The following is a 20,979-nucleotide window of genomic DNA, read 5'->3' on the forward strand; positions in this document are numbered from 1 at the left end:
TAAAAACAAGTGTTAAGAGATTTTATCATTCTATCTGTAATATTTAGATTCAAATTAGTTTACATCTCCTTAAACACAGATCTTCCTGGAAGTGGTAGAAATGCAGATATTTTGGATCTTCTTTCATATGCCATCATATTACATTCCTTCTCATTACAAGTTTTATTATATTACTTATCCATAAGCCTCCAATGACTTCAAAGCAATCCAGACAGAGTAGCTTGAACATATGCATGTATTCTCCAGAAAAACACAAAATTTATGCAATGTTTTGAGTTTGGCTCTCTGTATTGCCCAAGCTGGCCATCAAATAATATTACTCTCTTGTCAAGAAAATAATTCTACTGTGTTTCATTGCCTTTCCTAATCTCACCATGGGAAAGAAAACTGCTGGGCCATTTCCAGCTAATTTTAAAAATCTTCAGTGTGCCAGAAAAACTGGTTAGCATTTGTTCTATACTCTTTTTTTTTTCTTCCATCTAAGTTTTATCATGAGCATGAATTAATACAGTGTCAATTTCTGCTGTTATTACAGGTGTTATCACATGAATGTGTAATGGGAAAATAAAACTATATTAGGCAAATTAAAATCTATGATAACTCATACTCATGACACAGACTCTAATAAAGGCTAAAGAATTTGAAAACTTCAAATTCTCCAGACAGATCCAACAGAAAAGAGGAAATTGCAGAAGGCTTTATTGTTCTAAAGGCAGAACTATAACCTCCAGTAGTCCCTAGACCTTATATACTACAAAAGGTGCCGGCTTGAACTAAAGAGGCTCATCAGTTGTCTCTAAAAACGGTACTGTAGTGGCAGAGCCCCGCCCCGCCCCAGGGGGATGGGGTTGTCCCAGCCTGGCTGACAGGTGAAGCCAGAGACAAAAGAAACGAAAGGAGCCCCATTAGAAGGTAATAATGAGTGAGCAATCGCCGGACACACGCGTGCAGAGCGCGTGGACAGTACATGCAGGCTATCATGTTATTGTATGACACGAGTTACAACCAATCACGTTGTTGTAAGGCGCGTAGACAGGGCAGCTTTGCTATAAAGCTAGCCCGGTCCGACAATAAAGCGAACTCTGTGAACATCATATTGGTGTGTCAGGTTCCGTGGCTCGCATGGAAAAAGCAACACGGTACTGTTAGAATAATACAATAAACTATGGAGCTTTTGCTTTCTTCTTTGAAAAAAAAAAAAAAAAAATTTAATCATTTTAACTTTAGAGACAGCCAACTATGAAAACAGTGGTAAAATTAACAGGCATAAGAGCAGCTCCATCAAATCCATCTTTTTCTACAGTATATAGGAAAGCCATTATCAGCAACATGAATGCAGGCTTATTGTTTGGTGACAAACACATCAAAAAGGGCATCTGATGAAAAGCCAGTGCTCCAGAAAACAATACACACTCCATTTTATTTTCTGAATACCAGCAATGGGAACTGTTGCTTTCTAATCCTTCTACAAAACCAATTATCTTTGTTCTGTTGAATCCCACCCTGACTGCCTCGGAATGTAAGAAAAGCTCAAATCTCCCAAATGCTACCTGTTCTGTATTTATGTAGAAATCTAATTAACATTCCTTACAATGATGCTTTGACTTTAAATGAGGTCATTTGCATGCTGTAGATACTGTCACTCTGATGTAACAATTGATAGCAACTGATTTATATCTCCACTATGCCACAATGAGACAAGAGTCAGATGAGGAAAAACAGTTGGTTTTGGAAATACAATCCAAAGTACTCCAGTCAACTTTTATTCAAGAATAGTTATCTAGCTGACAAGGAACCTAAGGGCTGCTGCAGGTGTTTTTCTAGTCTTACATGCAGCAGTCAGAATCCTTATTATTGGAAATAAAAAAAGAGCAGCACTGACTCATGGTAATTTTTAAACTGCAGGGATTATATGGTTATACAATTAATAAAATTTAAAACCCAGCTTCATCAAAACAATGATAATGATAAGTTAATGAAAAGAGCTCATGAAAATTTTAAATGAGAATCCATCTTTCACTGCAATCTTTAACACAGTTCTTTCCACTCTCTCTTGGTTTTTCTTTTATTGGTTTGCATCATTATTTCTCAATTATTTTTGTACTATCAAAGCTATAAAAATTATGCTGTCCGTGTAATACTGGATTTTCCTGAATATATGCATAATTTCTTCAGAGCCAACAAAGCTCTTTGTCCATCATCAGAAAAATAACTAATAGCCAGGGGCTACCTGTGTTGGGTGAATCCTGGCTTACAGATCTAAAGGAAGTTTGTTTTGTTTCCTAGCACCTAGAAGAAAAGACCCTGTGAAAGTCTCATAGAAGCTTTAAAGACAAACAACAAATTACCTCCTATGTGGGTTTTTGATTCTTTCATTTTGATTCAACTTGTACAATCTTTTTGTATGAAGTGCAAGTTCATGTCAGAATTCAAATACTAAACAAGTCACTTTTATGCAGCGTTCAAATTTTTGTCATTTGGATTGTTCTAAAATTTGATGAGAAGACTGTAAACTGGCGAGGATACCTGCTTCTCTGGGCAGCTACCTACCCCCAACAGACAAAGCATAAACCGAACCCATAGTTTTAACAATTGATACCATGGGTGAGATTCCGTCAGGTCACTTTTCAGCCACTTCAGAGGATTGCAAAGAGCTGGAGTCCCCAAACCCCCCCAGTTTATTTCCAACTTGCAAAGTGTGGCTTTAGTGAAGAGGGAAAACTTGAGTGTATCTCTTCAAGCCATCCTTTGCCAGGTGAGGACAAAAACAAAGTAGTGTGGAGCATACACACCACTCGGCCTCAGAGACAGTTATGACTGAAAAAGCCATTTGTCCTATTTCTTTGCTCCCTCTGCATTTTGTTCAAGCTCAATTCAGCAGATGTTCCAGCCCAGGGCTGAGATAACCCAAAGACAGCATTCATGTTCTAACACACGGTTTACCCTCTTATTTAGAGGTAAGCATTTTAGTTGTAGTCTATGGGCTACAAAGTTGCTTTCAGACATGCTGAGATATTTGTGTTTCTCTTGTGATACAGAATTCTCTCATTTCAACAACATTATCTATAAAATGTTATGTAGCTAAGATTGGATCTAGGGAAAATAATAAACTTTCTACTGCAAGGAGCATATCAAGCCATGAACTAGTCACAATATTTCTAAATCTTGGTAGATCTTATATAGAGCTGCAAAAAAGTTACATTAAGTATGTGAACCTGAACTTCATGCTTCATTTCAGCGTTATCTTCAACAGGAAAGATACTGAATTTCTGGATTTTAAACTCAAGTCAGTTTATGCAGCAATAAAAAAAAAAGATGAAATCCAAAACATCCTATAGCCCGATCAAGTCGGAAAACTCAAGTCAAACTTCCTACATAGTCAAATATTCTAGAAGTGCTTAGAGTACAGAAAAATCTTGTCAGGGGTACATGGAAAATGGCATTTATCTGTGCGTTATAAACATCTGTTCACTTTTACCCCTGGCTGTACATAATCACAGCTGAGAAAAGGAAACAGGAAACTAGAGCCAGACAGGAGAACCTGGGACAGAAGAAATGCATTTCTGCATTTCAGCAGCACCTGGTGATGGTGCAAGAGCTTCCCTCCAATTATCTCACGAAAAAAATGGATCCAAACAAGAGTTAACAATATGTTGAATACCACTGCTCATAAAGATTTACTGCTGATTGCCTTTGAACTTCTTTTTTTTAAGTTAATATAGATCACAAAGATCTCATTGTATTGTAATAAATTGAAATTAACACCTCTCTTCACCTGGAAAGCTTATGAAAAAAATTACCAGGTGGAAAAAGCTGTGAGATACTTGACAAAACTGTACAACAATTAATAAACTGTTTGATGCTCATGGTACTGTGCAAGAATCATACTTTTATGCAAGAGTATACATTGCAAGCACTGTATTTACTGCAACAACAATAACCCCAACACTAAACTTACCTTAAGGTAGCCATCTCTAGCTTAAACAAGTCCTCTCCTGTTTCTTAATCTGTCCTTGCCAGTTTGAGCATGCTCATCCACAGTGCTGTCAGTTAGCAACAGCACTGTTTCAGAGAAAACAGTGCAGCAATGGGTAAGTCTACACTACAGTATCTGTTTTGAGTGCAGCTGGTAAAATCTGAATCGCTCATTCAATGCAGTGTCAGTAACCTGGAACTCAGTGCAAGCGCAATATTTACTTTTCAAGTTGTTTTTACTACCTTCGCTGAGGTTGTATCTTCACTAAAAGCTGAGGCCAAGCATTTCTGTCATCTGCACTGTAAATCCCTCAGTGCAGTACAGCTCAAAAAGATCTGAGAACATTCCCATTGCAGATTACCACTTCTTGCCACAGGATGCTTGGAACTTAACTGAGCATTATTTGGCTTTGGGCACAAGAAACGTACCAGCTGCAAATGAACCAGCCTTGTTCTTGATGGACATAGAACATTTCCCTTAAAGGTTTCTAAAGGTATACATCTAGAGTCCGGCAGGCCAATTTTACTGCAAGTGGTGGGTAATTGTGCTTCATACTACCGCTGCTACACTGCTAGCTATGTCTGAGTTGGTTGTTTTACAGTGAGTTCACAGATGTCCACACAAAGTGTAAGCATAAGACAACCTGCAGTCAGAACTCAGAATATAACATACAAAACAGAAACAACATAGGTTTCCAATATCCCAATTACTACATTACCCATATGCAGCAAAATATCCAGAAGTTTTTAATTACCATACACAATACTGTTCAACTTCTTCAGACCCCTCCCAGTTGCTCCCTTATCCTATCAATTCTGGTTGAATTGTTTCATGGTTCCACCTTCATCCACTTATATACAGAAGAAATCATTAAGTACTGAATCCAGTTAGAGTTTAGGCATTGTCTTGACCTTGCAAAACCATTCATTGCTCGTAACCACTTACATGCAAATATACAAGAATATCTAAAGTTACTGGTATAGTTAAAGAAGGATAATTGTAGCATATACAGCTAGAATTATTAGTCTACTTATTTGACCTAATGTGCTCTATTTCAGTGTAATTGGGTTTCCTTATTTATCCTTTCAGTGCAATTTGAATTTCAATTCATAAACTTCAATTTCTAAAATTCAATTTAGAAAGAAAAAATTTAAAATATCTATAGTGCAGGAAATAGAGTTATATTGCAGTTCTTACTAAATCCATGCTCATTCCACAGCTGAGAGATGTTTTTCAGGCAGTATATATTATTCACAGAAGAGAAAAAAACCTGACTTCTTGGCTCTAAGGCCAAGGAACTGCCTCACTTTAACCTTTGTACAGCACATTTAAGAAATATTTAAACCCTGTCAAAGCAAATAAAGCTGTGGGGAAAAAAATAAACAAGGCATTTCTAAGGTATATTTCTGTTACTCTAGAATTTTATGCAATCATTATAGGTTTTGGTTTCGTTTCTGCTATATGAAAAATCTGTCCGTCAGTAAAACTGCTAATGTTCAATTCACTCATACTTTTATGCAGAGTTTAACCTAAATGGCTCTTAAAAAATATCTAGTAGCTTCTCCAAAACCAACAAAATTTTCCTGTAAAAGAAAAAGCACCAGCCCCCCCCAAAAAAACCAACAAACCATCAGTAGGCGGATGGAATTTATGCTGCCATTTGAAAGACTATTTTAAAGGAAAGAAGACTGAAAATAAATTTTAGACGTGTCTGGGCTTCAGAAGACCCATGCTGGTAGACCCTGCTGAGGAAATGCAGAAGATTCTCACATGACCTGCGAAGGTGATTTCCTACAGACCTCTCCCATCACACTACTATGGTGTATATTCAGAAAACTTCTGGAGCACAAAGCAGAGAAGACACATAGCAACCAGAGAGCCTGAAGCAGCCAGAGACTGGCAAACTCTGGAGAAAATGAAAGACTAGATACAGGTAGAGTTTAAATTTCCTAGAGCCGATAGCATACAGCATGTTGCAACCCAAAACACCATATGGAGCTGCTAACATCACAACTAAACTAAAGGAAAAGACAAGATTTATGAGGACAGGGTTTAGAGAGAGGCAGACATACAAATGCAATCAAGTTACAGTAGAACACAAGTCTGTAGAACCCTTCTGGTGGTTCTGACATGTTGACTTGAAGGAAAAATTCAAAGTCATGGTATTTTAGCATTAGTTCATGGAATCCTAATGCAGACTGCAATGCTTAAAATTATCATTGTCTTTCTCTATAAGATTCCATTGCTTGTGAACTTCCCAAAGCAGAAAGAAACTTCATGTAACAGGATCTGTGCCACACCGGATTTTCTGGAAAGCTTCAACTAAAACATAAAAATGGATCATTTCTATAACTAACAGGGAGGAAGAATATATTATTACAAAGTAAAAGTTTTGCTGAGGAGCTCTAGCACATACAATCTGCAGCAAGGTGTTTCAGAGGCTGAAAGACCCTATGAACTGAGGGAACATGAAATTAAAATTGTCCCTTCTTCAATTCTGAGCACTTGTGTTTGCAGTCTTGGTAGTTTTTACCGCAGTAAGAACTGTAGCCATGATTAAGAATATATATAATTTGGTATACTATTTACATACTAGTTCACGTACTACAGTAGTTAGGAACACTGGAGCCACTGTATTTTTTGGGTACAAAAGTTACCTTGGTACAGTTACTACAATTTTATACTCTAGGCTTAGCTAAAAGTAGGAATGTAAATATAGCATACCACAGAATTACAATTCGCACATCACAAAACTGAAAGAAATTTGATTAGATGAAAATATATACATTAAAAATAGGTAAAATCCTGCACTTTCATTCTTCATTTTCATGAGTGGCAGACATCTGCAAAATTTAATTCTACCAGTCTCATTACAAAAAGAAGGTATTCCTGTTTGTTAAAGAAATTCAAATTATTTTTAAAATGAAAAATGCAAATATTTCAGGTAGTCATAATTTCATGAGTAAAATAGATTTCACACTTCCTGAACTTCTTTATTGACTTGATTCTCAAAAAAAATTAAAACTGCACATGTGTAAAGTTTGTATCTTTTGCTTTCTAAATCCAGTCATCATAAAATATGCTTTTCCCCCTGAAATACTATCCAATATTTCTCCTTAAACTGGCAGCAGCTCCTGAATCAATCTAATTCATAACTAAAATTTGTCAACATGAATAACAGAGATGTAAATTATTAGCTATAGTACCACCAAGACTTCAGAAGTGAAAAACATCAAGAAAACAAAGATGCATAAATTTTCATCCTCTCTTAAGCTTATACAACACCTGGGTCATCAAATTCAGTCCCTGGGGTCTTACAAAGAATAATTTCAGACAGTCCTTTCCACAAGTATTTCTTACTGTTAATCAAAATCACCTAGGATTCTTACTCCTTTTATTGCCATTGAAAAATCTATTTTGGGACATTGCTCTGACAGTTAGAAACCTTTTCCAACCTATTTCTTTTAATGATCTGCATGTGCTATATATATTCCTATGCAAGCAGCAGCCTTCAGCTTCAGCAGTTGCTCTCCTGTGGTGTTTACCCATGCAATATATTATGATAATCTCAGTCCTTCTGCTGATCCAAACATAACATTTTCTTAGTCCTCTCTAAGAATTTAGATTATACTATTCTCTTTGTACCCTACTGTGTACCTACCTTCAGCTTGGTGTCAGCTTTTTTCAGTATGGAAGACCAGAATCCTAAATTTCCACTTACGCTTCCTGGTTGTCTTCAGAACAGTTGCAAGTATCGGTTCCTAGATTGTTTCCACAGCCATAAGGGTTAATAGCTGTGCCACAGTCAAGAAGTAAACTTAAGGCTGCAACACAAATACTTGCTATTCACTTTTAACTGTACCACCTTATATATTGATTGTTAAACTTTATATTTCTGTTATTATACTACTGAAGTTCATTCACTTCCACCTGACCATCTTCCTTTCATGACCAGGTTCAGTGCAGATTCACCATTTCATGATGAAGTTCATGATCTGATTGCTCCCAGTGAGCAATATTCTCATCAGAACTGGATCGTGGATTGCTCTGGAAAGAGATCACTTTGGAAAGCTCTCTTCCTTTTCCATCTATTTCTGTCTGCCATTGTTATGCCATTGTTAGCATGAAAGGTGTTGGTGTCTTCTCCCACGTAGCAAGTGATAGGACAAGAGGAAAGGGTTGTCAGGCACTGAAACAGGCTACCTGGGGCAGTGGTGGAGCCACCATACCTGGATGTGTTTAAAAGGTGTATAGACAAGCTTCTTAGGGACACGGTTTAGTGGCAGAATTAGGTTATGGTTGGACTCGATGATCCTGAGGATCTTTTCCAACCAAAATGATTGTATGATTCTATTTCCTGAAAAACAGATAGATCTTGTCAAACTGTTTGAGCAGACTCACATGTGCAGATGACGGGATCACACATTTCTCTCATAATTATAGAATTATACCTAGTTTATCTTTAAGCCCTGATCCTGCTCAGTGGCTTCTCTGATTCTTCCTTCCCTACTTTTCATCATTATTTTGCACTAAATTTCACTCTTTAGCTCACATTTACACAAATTCAGATTATTATAGTGAATATTGTAACTTGGAATTTTCAGAAATGTAAAATTTCCTCCTCACTGAGATGCTGCTAAAGTTAATTTTTGTTTATACGTAGTTCTGAAATGAAACAACACAAATAGTTATTAACTTGAAGTTCAGAAATTAGTCATAAAACAAATATGTGACAAATACTATTTTAGTGGGAATTTTGTTCATGAAAATATTTGAACTGGTGAGTGAACTGAACTAAGATTGAAAAAATTTATTAAATCTGGCTTTTCCCCTTCTTTTTTTACAAATCGCTTCCAGCGCTCAGTTTTGCTTTATGATGAAAATGCAGATGAACTTTCATGCTAATTGTACTGTTGACACTTCAATTATTAATTGTGAATAATTCAGAAGATATTAGCAAATAATTTCTTTCATAACAAACTTACTGAAAAAATAAGTATTATGAAAATATTTCTACTTGAAAAAACTGAAAGACTTCTTTAGAAGATATGAAATTTTAAAAATGAGCATATTATCACTTTTTAAAGAACGTAACTTTCTAATTTGTTTTTCTTGGATATTAGCATATAAATTACTATTTCGCAATTTATGCTCTGTGAATTGAATAACATAATTACGAGCAATCTTCAGGTTCATGAGCTAAATTAATAACAGTGCTAGTTTTAAGCTTAAGTTTATAGGTTAGATCTATTTCTGTTTTGTAGTGGTTTGCCAGCGTCTCTTTCACAATAAAAAACCGAACTTTGGAAGCAAACTAAGAATGCCGTGGTTTGTCCTAGTGGGGATTTTAACACTGTCATAGCCAAAAGTACAGCAGCACATGCACACACACAGTCTGGTTTTTGTTTGTTTGTTTTTTAATGATCCAGAAAGCATTTGTATTGTGAGACTCAAACACTAAACCAGTATGTTATCTCCAGCTAGGGCTTCTGTTGAAAACAACTGAATTGTGGAGAACATTGTGTATGCACAATGCAATCAATACCGTGGTACCTCCTGGAAGCTTTGTGTCTCAAGATTTTCTGGTTTTGATTCCTCTCACTTTTTCTTTTGAAAAATGTAAAGAATGAGGTATCAAAACATACACATACATATATTTACATTTCCGGAATGCATAAACCTGATGAAGGTCATCTAAACAAGGGTTAGGGAAATGTTGGGAAGGAGACATTCATGACATCATGGAGGTCGATGTTTTCAACAAACCTGTTGCTGCTGATATGGTCTAATTTAGCAAAACAGAAGCTGAATGCATTATTTTAGATGCAGGGCATATCAACAAATGTTAAGTGGAAAAAATTACTATAATCAATACTTCAAAGACAGAGTCATTCTTGTAGAAACTTTTGAGGAGCGGATATAGTAACTTAAGCCTGAATAATTACTGACAAGTGTTAACAGCTTACTATATGACAAAAAGGTTCATGTCTGAAAAATGCATTCTCAGTACAAATTATAATGACATTGCAGTCTTGTATTATTGCAGCTCTTAAAATACTGAGAAAAAAATAGTCATTTTGAACTTAATCCTTTTATACAATGTTCATTAATCAGTGCTGAATTGTGCAAGGACTGTAGGTATAAAAGATGAAATGATGAGTATTTGTTCCTCAGATATCTGGATGACAAGCATTATTTGTTTATCTGTAATACAATTTCTGATTATATAATCTATTAATCTTTGGGGATCCAAATAAGGATCAGCCATTTGAGTTCAAGCAATCAGTCACAAGGCCTCACAAATAGGAGTGAAAAATTTTTGCATTTTATCAATATGAATTCAAATCTCTGTGATTATTTTATTATTTTGCTATTTATTGTGAGCAGAAAGCAAGGTAAATGCTGCTAAATGAAAACCAAACTTAAGATTCCATGCATCTAGACTGATAGGAATAGAAAGTTAAACGTGAATGAACGTCAGAGCACATGAAATCCTTTTAGATTATTTTATTTTTCACTATTTAAGTAATTTTTTAATGAAAATAAACATATCCTTTAATGAAAAGAAATATACACTTTAATACAATGACTTCAGGCTGGAGTCCATGTAGAGGATATTATTGTTTTGCTGCCCTTGTTCATGTCCTTTTAAGTTTTCAGTAATGCCTACAAGGTGTCTCTCAGAACAATATTTATATTATTTTCTTTTCCATAGCAAACAACACTTAATATAAACACAGAAACATTTAAGGATTGACTTGATGGCAAAATGTGACTTGAATCTTTGTTTTTCTTTTCAAGTATGGAATTATTATGTTTTATTTTCCACTCTTTAAAATTTATTTTCGAGTATTAGGATACCAAACTCAACTTCTCCCTGTTGTCAGTGTGTAATAACTCAGGTAATTCTGAATTGTTCAAACAGGATACAGCATCTTGTTCCACAAATGCCTGAGTACAACAGTGATGGCAGTAAAGACAAAGCACTTGCTTAAGCAAAAATAGCAGAACTACCCTCTCTGGTTTTGGGGTATTTCTTTTTGTTTTGGGAAATTTGTTTGTCTACAGACTCAAAGTCAGCCTGTCCTATCAAAACATGACAACAAAGTTTCTTCTTAGGTGTGTGTTTACGCTCTTCTCAGTGCCAAACATCCACATTTGAAATAGTTCAGCTTTTCCACGTAAGCATGTCACTCTCTCCAAATGCTACTGTTGTTATAATCTGCTCTCAAGAATGCTAAAATTTGATTTTAGATCACTTACCTAAAATCTTCCTGTCTCAAGACAAGCAGTATTTAATGTTATGATATCATCCTTACTGTAATTTACATCAATTATATTCAATAAAAATATGCCTGGAATATCTACTTCACACTTACAAAGAGCTTGCTTGTGTTTACAGCTGTTATAACCTAATCAAACTTCTCATAACATTGCAGAATTTAAAAAAAGTTGACATTCCTTTATACTGAGGAGTTACCAAGGATTATAGGAATTTTTCACTTGACAGTAATGTATAAAGTGGGAAAAATTGTGTCAGTTCACTTTTACTTGCCAGAAAAATAGTAATTAACACTGAGCATATTTTTTCAGTGCAGAGGCCTAACCCTGATCTGTTACACTGACAAAAGTTGAACATATTTTTTTTCTATGTAGAGTTTAACCTAACAACCACATTGCAACAGGAAGCCCCCACAGCCATGTCAGCTGTGGTATATAAACTATAATTACTAGGTGTATTTTTGTGTGGTTTTATCACATCTTACCTTAAGTTTAGCTAGGAGGAATTCATGATCTTGCAGTAATTTTTTAGTCTCATCTTGATTGCTGCCAATTTCTAATAAATTTGGTGTTGATTCAGCCAGCTGAAGCTTCACCCATTTTCCACACTGTAATAAGTAAAAAGGAACAGCCTTCAGAAAACACAAGCTTTCCTTCATGTATTTATTCACACAAACTCTCAGGTCACACATGCTTTCCACATTCACAGAAGCTCAGGGACAAACATGTATTCAATTGCAGAATGAAGACACAGAAGATGAAATACAAACATCCTTCATTTGAAACGGGTATCAAAATCCCAGACTCTAGTCTTATCCAATAGCTACTGCGATTTTGGTTTTGCCTGTGAAGAGTGAGATTATCAGAGTGAGCCAAAAAGGTTGGTCCAGCTCATCTCCCCTTTCAGCTGCAGATTGCAGAGATAGTTAAGGAAACTGGGTGGGTGGACAGAAGGTACAAAACCATCACAACAGATGCAAAAACCATAACCGCAAATCTTATTTCCACCACACAGATCCAGCATACTTACAAACCAAATATAGAGATTGCAGAGCTAGTAGCAGGGCCACTTAATACTTTGTGGAATAGGAACCTGAACAGCAATCTCCTATTGTGTCCTGGAGGAGGCACAAAGAAAGGAAGCCTGGGAGCCACCCCAGCAGAGCTTGTTCTGTGCTGCAGAACTGCTGCAGTCTGAGCAGCATAACGTGGAGACGATGGCGATAAAGAACAGAGCATGGATGCCACTGGAGACAAGCACGGTTCCCACAGCACACAGGGGAAAAATAAATGTCTGCACCCTAAACTTCAGTCTCCTTGCAACAAAATTCCCCCCCTCGTGGCAGCAGGCAGTCTCCTCAGGGGGCTGGTAAGAGGGAACCTTCCCACCAGCATAACTGAGGTAACCCCATCCTCCTGAATGATCACCCTAAATCAGCGCCAGCCCAATTCATTATCACCTTATTCTGCATTACAGACAAACTCTAGTGGCTGAGGCTGTTCTCCAAGGTGACTGGAGAATGAAGAATCGAACTGCCAATAAATTCCAGCTGGGATTCAGTAGCTCAGCATCCAGCCTTACTTCCCATGACAAATTTTGTGCAAGCTGTAGGTGCGGATTCCAGCTCACAGAACAGGCCTTTAGGTGCTTATAAGCACAGTTACATACGCATAAAGGCTTCTATTAGAACACATGGGAATATGAATTCACAGCTTTCAAAAATAGCCACTCATTATCAGGTTAGGCATTTTTTTTTCCCCTAGCAAATGCTAGAAGAAAAGGCACACAATCTGCATTTTTGGAGATGGCAGACTACTTATGCAAAATTTTTGCTGAGCATAACTTAAAAATAACTTTTAAAGAGTCTCAACTATGATTAAAGGTAACATCATGTTTATCAACACATTTTCATGGCACTCAGCATTTATCACTTAATTTTTACACAGATTAAGAAGAATTCCTTGCCTCTAAGAGCCTAAATATTTTGGCGAAATTACTTATTTTAAAAACAAACCAATCAACCACAAACACACACATACAGAAACATACAGACAAACAGAAGCTGTGAACATGAACAAGTGTTAACTTCCAAGGAAGCTCTATTAGATATTAACTGATTAAATTACTTTGCCTTATCATTTTATGTTATTTAGCTTCTCATTTGCACAGAACTTTTAAAAGAAGCACTAATCACTGAGTAGCAGAAAGCCAAGAACAGCCCTGCAGCAGTTTCTGCCTTACCTTAAGCACAGCTATCACAATGCTGGCTTCCCCGGCCTGAACAGCAACTGAACTGACTGTTGTTGTCGAAAGCTTCTGCTCCGAACTGGCTTCATTTGACATGGTGTTTCAAAACGCAGCTTCATACACTAAAGCAGATTTGAAACGCTCTTGCAGGGTCCACAGTTCATTTCAGAAAGCAAGAGAGTTGCTTGGATTCATTCACTGAAACAGCTCAGATAACACTGATTACTCTGCCAAAAAGGAAAGAACAGGAGGTTAAAAATAGACAACGCCATTGAGTTTATCATTCTTGAGAGATATTTGACACACCCCTAGTTTGGTAGCATTAAGCTGCCTGTTCTTTTTTGTCACTATCTGAAGTGTGAAGGTCTTCTATGAACATCACCTGACACTGGCTAACCAAAGGAAAGAAGATTCTCAATTTAAAACAGCTAGAAAAAAAATTTACTACTGAGTACATAGAGACAAATCCAGTGTTTTGAGTTTCCAAAACATGCAGCTATACAGACTATATTTTCATACACTACAGGTAAAATATTTTCTCATTCACCGGTTACTGAATATATTTGCTCAATATAAACCTTCCACTGACTCAAAGTATTTAAACAGGATGAACATTTGTATATAAATCAGATACTGAATCAAAACAGACATGGGGTTTTTAAATCAAAAAATATTTAAAAGTATAGTGACCACAGCAAGCAGAGAAGGAAACCAAGTACTTTGTGTGAATTCTTAAGGAGTGTTTTATTCCTGCCTGAGATTGAGATAATTTACCTGCTTTTCAATTTAATCATAAATTGTTTATATAGTCTTCATTTTGTTCTAAATGAGCTTAGGGAAGACCTGTCTAATTGTTTAAACTCCACTTAAGTCTTTTATTCAGTGCAGGTAAATGAATAGACATGTTTAAATCACAGTATTCGTTTAGCATATTAATTCTCTTGCCAGAAGCACAGAGCATGCCACAAGCAGCCTACAGAAAGAAACAGCAGCTGCTGGGTTTCCTTCCACAGAACAGCTGAGAAAGTGACACTGGTGGTTAGGTTTGCAGGTCACTCTGGAAACACAATTCCACCCCAGAAACTACACACATAACTCTCCTCTAAGCATCTGCTTGCTTGGTTTGTTTAAAAATACGGAACATTTAGATACATCTTAATATAAACAGGATTTGCTAACTGCAGACCAGAACAGACACACCTGCAATGAAATCAGGATCTGGAAGCTAATTTAAAATATTTTAGACTGGAAGAAGCTTAGGGTATTTACAGGAAATTTGAACGGATATGTCAAGGTCTGTGATTTTCTGTTTGTTCATTTCTGTCCCACTCCAACTGTTGGCAGACTATAATCTTAATCTGATCGATCATAATTTTAATCTGATCACCATCTTCAGGCCACAAGTTTCAAATGGTATATTGTTGTAGTGGTTTGTGTTGAACTAAATGGTCTTAGCAAATCAAAACAACTTTCCTATCTCTTGTGCCAAACAGAACCATGAATGCTTAAGTTGCCAACAAGAGAAAAAATATCACATAATTTTCCAAAACTCCTTGTGACACCTGTGAGAGGCCCGTGGACCCTTGCCACCAAACATTATATAGATATTCATGAGACTCATGCGTTATTTGTGTAGTAGTAATGGCAGAACAAAATGTTTGAAGTTTAATGGCCACACAAAAGCCAGAGGGTTGAAGTCCTGAAAAAAATTTCAAAGGTGAAACAGAAGAGAGCACCCTATTGTGGTTTGAATAGAAGAGAGATCCATTGTACAAACCTGCTAAAAACACAAGATTCGCAAAATCATTCCAGAAGACAAGTGACACTGGATTTTTTTCACCCTGCAGGCAGGACTGAAAACAAACTGGACTTGACCACTGGAGAACTGATTAGGAAAAAACAGTCTGACCTCTTGTTAGTCTTACAAAAGGAGTTACAAACCAATTTCAGTGCTATGTCCAAGTGTGTCCTTGAGCTTTTGTTCCCTGAGAAGCACATTCTAAGTGAACTCTCCCACAGCACAAGTTGAGCTAATCCATCTTCGCACTAAGGAAGACAGACATAAGAGCTGTTTTTCACTCAGGTTAAGTGAGGAATCATTTTTCATAGCGCTGACAGCTGGAAATCATGGAAAAACACCATACCCAAGAAGTTGACCATAAAGAAGTTCCAAAATGTCTGATAACAAATGGATATTCTACTTATTCAGCTTATGCTAAACACATAAGATAGAGACAGGGAAACGTCAGAGTAGCAGGCAAATAAAAAAGTATTAAGGAATCAGAAGAGATCTTCTAGTATAATCCTGGGAGAAAAAGCTGAGGGTTTTGGCATAGCATGATGATCCATTTCAGCTGTGTCCAGATAAATAAAATTTAACAAGCATGCCTTTCTCAGTCTTGTTTACTTACTTATCTGTCATCTGTTCCTCTGAAACAAACAAAGAAAAATCCCACTAGAAGCCAGGAACAGGCAGGCTATCTGTGGCAGTAGAGAGAAATATTTTCCCTTTGCTACTGCTGTGTGAAAGACAAGAGTAGGAATGGCAAGAGGAAACTAACATTCACCAGCTGTCCATGAGAAACAATGAAACTGAACAAATGAACAAAGGAAACAATCTCAGGAAGACAGAAAACAGATCAGCTCTCTCTAGTGTAAATAATGTCAAGTATTATCTGTAACAACTGTATGTAAAAAGGATTTGAGAGGTAAACATGATAAAAATCACTTCATTTTCAACATGGAGTGTGTCTTATCAGCACCTTTTTCTCTCGTGTGGCAAGGGAAGCTCACTAATCAGAGTTTTGCCAGCTATGCATAGGAAACAGACCTGTCTTTCTTGGAGATAACTTGCTTTTTGTTCAGAGCTTTGGAGCTGCCAATGATCTATGAAAATGCCTCCAGGACAGAAAAAATTCACTCCCTGCAGCCTCAAACATATGGGGGCCTTCACTTTGACTGGTTTGTAAATGTTATGGGTCTCCTTTTCTTGCCTTGTCTCATACCTGGGATAATAGGTGTACACAGCAAGGGAGGGATGTAGAACAAGAGAAAGAAGCAGCCCTCAAACTGATGGGTTTCGTGTGACTTGAGAAAATTCTGCTTCCCTCCGGCAGCCCCACCGGAATGATGGACAAAGATGTCAGATCTCTCCCAGTCTCTGGTTGCTGCTTTTTGCTGGCTTCTACCATCTTACCTTTCGAGTAGGCACCATTTTCAGGTATCAGGAATAACAGCATGAGAGAAAGCAGTCTGCAAGTGTCCCCAGGTGCATAAAGAGGGGACTGTGCAGCCATGGAGGTCACATACAAAGCTGGAGGTAGGTTTTTCTCCTGTAAGAGGGTCATCTGTGCCATGTAGGGCAAATAAGTTTCTAGGATGAGAAACTGGTTGAAAGCCTAATCAAGTTTTGTCATTCCAAAAAGTCAAACCCAAGTAGGATAATAACCACCCTGGCAGCAGTAGCCAGCAAGGGAGGAAGGCAGCAAACAGAGCTGCCTCCTCTCAGAGGTCAAAATGGACATGAATGGCACATGGCAAACTTGTAATATCACCTCTTTCTTAACACCTAATTAGAAATAAGTGTTTCTTGCAGAGAACCACACTATGAAAGCTGTCAAAAAGCAGAAGGAAACCGAGGCACTCACAGACATTACCTTTTACCCAGGACTATGAGATTCGGACACAGACCACAGCTGAGGGAAGCCCGTCTTCCCACAGCCCCCAGGGGCCACCCGCCCAGCCTTGCTCCACTCACATCAGTGAGGAGTTTCCACTGCCAAAGCAGCAGGTGCACTGAGAGGGGAGGAAACCCTCCCCGCTCCCAAAACCAAGGTTATTGTTACCTGCAGGAGGGAGGGAAAGGGTCAGCCAGGGTAAATCAGATTAACTTCGGGCAGGTAACAGCTGAAGTACTGGCAGAACCGATTTCCCTGTCACCTTAGAGTTTATGAGCTTAAGAAAATGCAGCTCTAAATTAGCCCAGGACCCTGGTGGCCCCAAAAAGGGGGTTGTGCTGTGTTTGCCACCGTGGAAAGAGAAGGCACAGATGTCGAAGTAAAGGGCTAGGAAACAGCTATGAAAGAGTGCTCAAGGGGTAAAAGACACCATGCTCCAACACAGCAAAAAATTGTAAAAACTAACCATGGTCCATGTTGCCTGGATTATTGTTTCATAGGTCCCAGATTAGTTTTATTTACAAACTTACAAGCATAATGAAGCATTATATCTTGTATCTTTCTATTTTTCCTGTGCATCACTCCAACAAAACCCCTTCTACTCTTGATCCTCCACTGCCAGTCCTGGCGACACTTTATATTACTCTAAGAAAAAGCTACTCAAGAAGCATCATCACGCAAAGCAAAGACCAAAAGCAAAGGTATCCTGGTTCTTCTCTGTAACGCTGAATATGTCTCCACGAAAGAAGAAACACACAGTGCTTTTAACTGTAAAACCAACAGTATAACAACGATCAAGATACTGGCAAACAATTTAACATTGCTAATTCTGTGCAGTGGTACGAACTAAATCACTATTTGTTTGCTTCCAAGGACAACAATATTTAAAAAACCCCCTTACAGTTAACAGACCTGGGAAGCAACGATAGCTGATACATTTCAGTCCACTGGTCACTAATTTTTCATGTCCCACTCTTTCACTCCAAAGCATTCTCTTCCCTATACCCCTCTTTTGGATCCTAGAGGATTTCCAGAAAGTATACATGCTGTTTGTACCTAGAACTTGTCAAAACAGTACCTAAATCCCTATTACTTATTAAATGATATAAAAGATCCACCCAATTTAACTAGGGCTTACAACCTTATATTGCTTCAGCCTCCACTCTTATTTTAAGAAAGCTCATATAGCCCTTAAATTTAGTACTCCAGGTTCTAAATGTGATATAAACAGAGACTGTTCTTTCTAGCAGCTGTTATTTTAAAAGTTGTCTTCTTATTCTTTACCAGGCTTATACACAGGGTAAAGAGGAATGCTGACACATAGTGACTGCTTACATTTTTATTCGCTAGGCATCATGTGTCTTGAATTCCTGAAGAGTGTACAATCGCCCTGATTGTTTTCAAATATACAGAAGTAATAAACCAAGCTTGGCAGTAACCTGCTCATCTGACCTGCTTCCTTCTTATTTTGTTATCTTAGCATGTGACTCGAGAAGGGCAGCATAGAAAACTGACGTGTTGGGGTCTCCACTCAAGAACCCCTGCAGGAAATCAGGTTTCTCATTCTGAGACTGCGATAAAACATTGGTGCTTTCAGAAAGAACCTCCTTTACTTGTTAAATGTAATACCACGAAAAAAAAATATTTGTTTAGATTCTTTACTGGCAGACAAGATAGAGATTTCATACAACAACAAACTGGAGGAAAATGACAAAAAAAGCACCTTGGGTAAAGGAAGAAAAAGAGAGGGAGAGAGGAGCACAAATCCCTGTGGTAATTCTGAAGCCATTGACAGCTTTGACTGATCAACAGATGTACCTCTAAGCCAACTGATCTGAACAGATGTCTCCAAATCCAAACACATTAATTACTTAGTATCATTTTTCTTTGCAAGTTTAATTTTATTTTGCTGTCACAGCCAGCAAAAAACCCAAGTTGAATTTGTACCTTAAAGTTACAGCTACAGGAAGGACTGAAAGAAAAAAGTGAACTAATGACTCTTCAAGTGTAAATATAATGGCAAAATATAAGCAATGAAGATTTTAACTGTTGAATACGGTGAAAAGATCAAATAAAACAGAAAACAATACACAAGTGTGAAGCACAAAGTGATCACATCTTATTCTCTTTCATACCAGGTGAAGAGACCAGCGTGCCCTCTGAAGTTTACAGAAGAAACAGCAGGGAAGCTTTCTCTAGTTTGCTCAGAATCAGCTGGAGAGCAGACTTACCTGATCTGCACCCCCGGGGAAGCTCATCATTTCTGTCTCACTGGGTCTTGTCCAACACAAATGCTGCACAATCCTTGGAGCTGCACTCTCATGAACACAAGTGAGGCGGCTGTAACAGCTCACAGGTGGCATGTACGCTAGTCAGCCCAACTGCAGCCTCGCCAAAGAAAAAGGGGGCCCAGTGTATTCAGCTCTGTCAGGAGAATGAAGAGACATTAGGTAGTTCATTAGTCCGTGGTTCAGGCTCCATCAGGAGCAGCAGAAAGAGGACAGTTTACTACACAGGATTAGTATGTTCCCTTGCCCATGCATGTAAGGAAAGCTAGAGGGACTTTTGTTACTGAATTCCTTGGGAGCATTTGAAATTCCTTCCTGATGTGGTGTGTTAGCACAGTGGAGTATGCACTCTGCACCAAATATAGATGTGAGACAGGCTGTGCTTTCTCCCTGTGAAGAAGGAAGACTAAGATGCAGATTGCAACCTACATCCAAGTCTCAAGGCAGCTGCAAACTGTCTCACTAATAAGGTAACTACAATGTCAGTTTTGCCCCATGTCACTGATTTCTGCGTTTAACTTACATTTATAATTTAGCTGTATTAAAAGACTGTTTCTCTTCAATTATTTTTCAATGTTTGTACATGAATACATGTCTGTATTAAACTTGTGAAAGAAAAATGTCGGTTAAAAATCACATGGACCGTTCAAAGAGACAGTTACATCAGTTTAACTGGGATCCTAAGACCAGCTTTTAGGAGTGAAGCATCTCTGCTCAATCTTATCAGAAGTAATTAGCCAGCAATGATCCAAAAAGATCAGTATGAGTCATTCATTGAACAGGAGGCTAATTAAATCTATATAATCATGCTAACTACACCAAAACATTAAAGCCATATTGTTGCTATTGTTTGGAAGAGTCAAATGGACAAATTTCAGAAAGCTAAATTTAGAACAAGTACAGAACTAAATTGCACGGCCACATTTCTAATAGTATATTACTTCAGACATCTAATACTGGGGAGAGTTTATCCAGAAAAGAAAAATTCAGCATTGAAGTAGAATTTTAGGTGTTAAGGAACCACGAGGCTTTATAATCCTTTTAAAGAGTCCTTTATCGGTAGAGCTATAAATAGCAGTGCTTTGTTTTGTTTTAAAAAGATAACTCCATCTTGTATAACCCTGGTGCTTGAAGGTTCACACTGCTCAGCATTCCTTTGTATGTATGTTCTGGTCACACATTTCCCTCTTCCAGATCAGCAAGCACATACCAGGTCCTGCCTGTCCCTTTCACATAACAGCTGGATTGTGTGACATACTTAGAAGAGGTTAAAAAGCAGGAAGTATTGATTGCCCCCAGCTCACCCCTTTGCCTATTTGTCTGGAACTGGATCGTTTAACAGATGTGTGGTCACTGTTGACACCCAATTTAACAGGGTTGTGACTACAGGATGTGAGGACACTCCCTCGCTGTTGCCAGTGACCCTCCTCACTCTGCCGAAGGTGGCATGTAACACTTCAGAATTCAAGTCCCACATAAATTTATGAAGCATTGCCTATAATTAACAAA

The 20,979-nt window shown here is 37.7% G+C and overlaps 1 protein-coding gene across 6 annotated transcripts in view; it reads right to left on the reverse strand.

Annotated features, from left to right (window-relative positions):
- The window catches only part of CCDC141 (coiled-coil domain containing 141), a 73,942-nt gene extending 54,383 nt beyond the window's left edge, over window positions 1-19,559 (reverse strand). For all 6 annotated transcript variants that reach the window (XM_065840379.2, XM_065840376.2, XM_065840374.2 and 3 more), the window contains exons 1-3: window positions 19,414-19,559; window positions 13,500-13,732; window positions 11,743-11,865 (exon numbers count right to left, since the gene is read on the reverse strand). In XM_065840379.2, the coding sequence (XP_065696451.1) occupies window positions 11,743-11,865; window positions 13,500-13,601 (225 nt within the window). In that variant the 5' untranslated portion in view covers window positions 13,602-13,732; window positions 19,414-19,559. The remainder of the gene's footprint in view (window positions 1-11,742; window positions 11,866-13,499; window positions 13,733-19,413) is intronic.
- Window positions 19,560-20,979: the final 1,420 nt, after the last annotated feature.

Source organism: Patagioenas fasciata, chromosome 7 (assembly GCF_037038585.1).
Source record: "Patagioenas fasciata isolate bPatFas1 chromosome 7, bPatFas1.hap1, whole genome shotgun sequence".
Lineage (NCBI taxonomy): Eukaryota > Metazoa > Chordata > Aves > Columbiformes > Columbidae > Patagioenas > Patagioenas fasciata.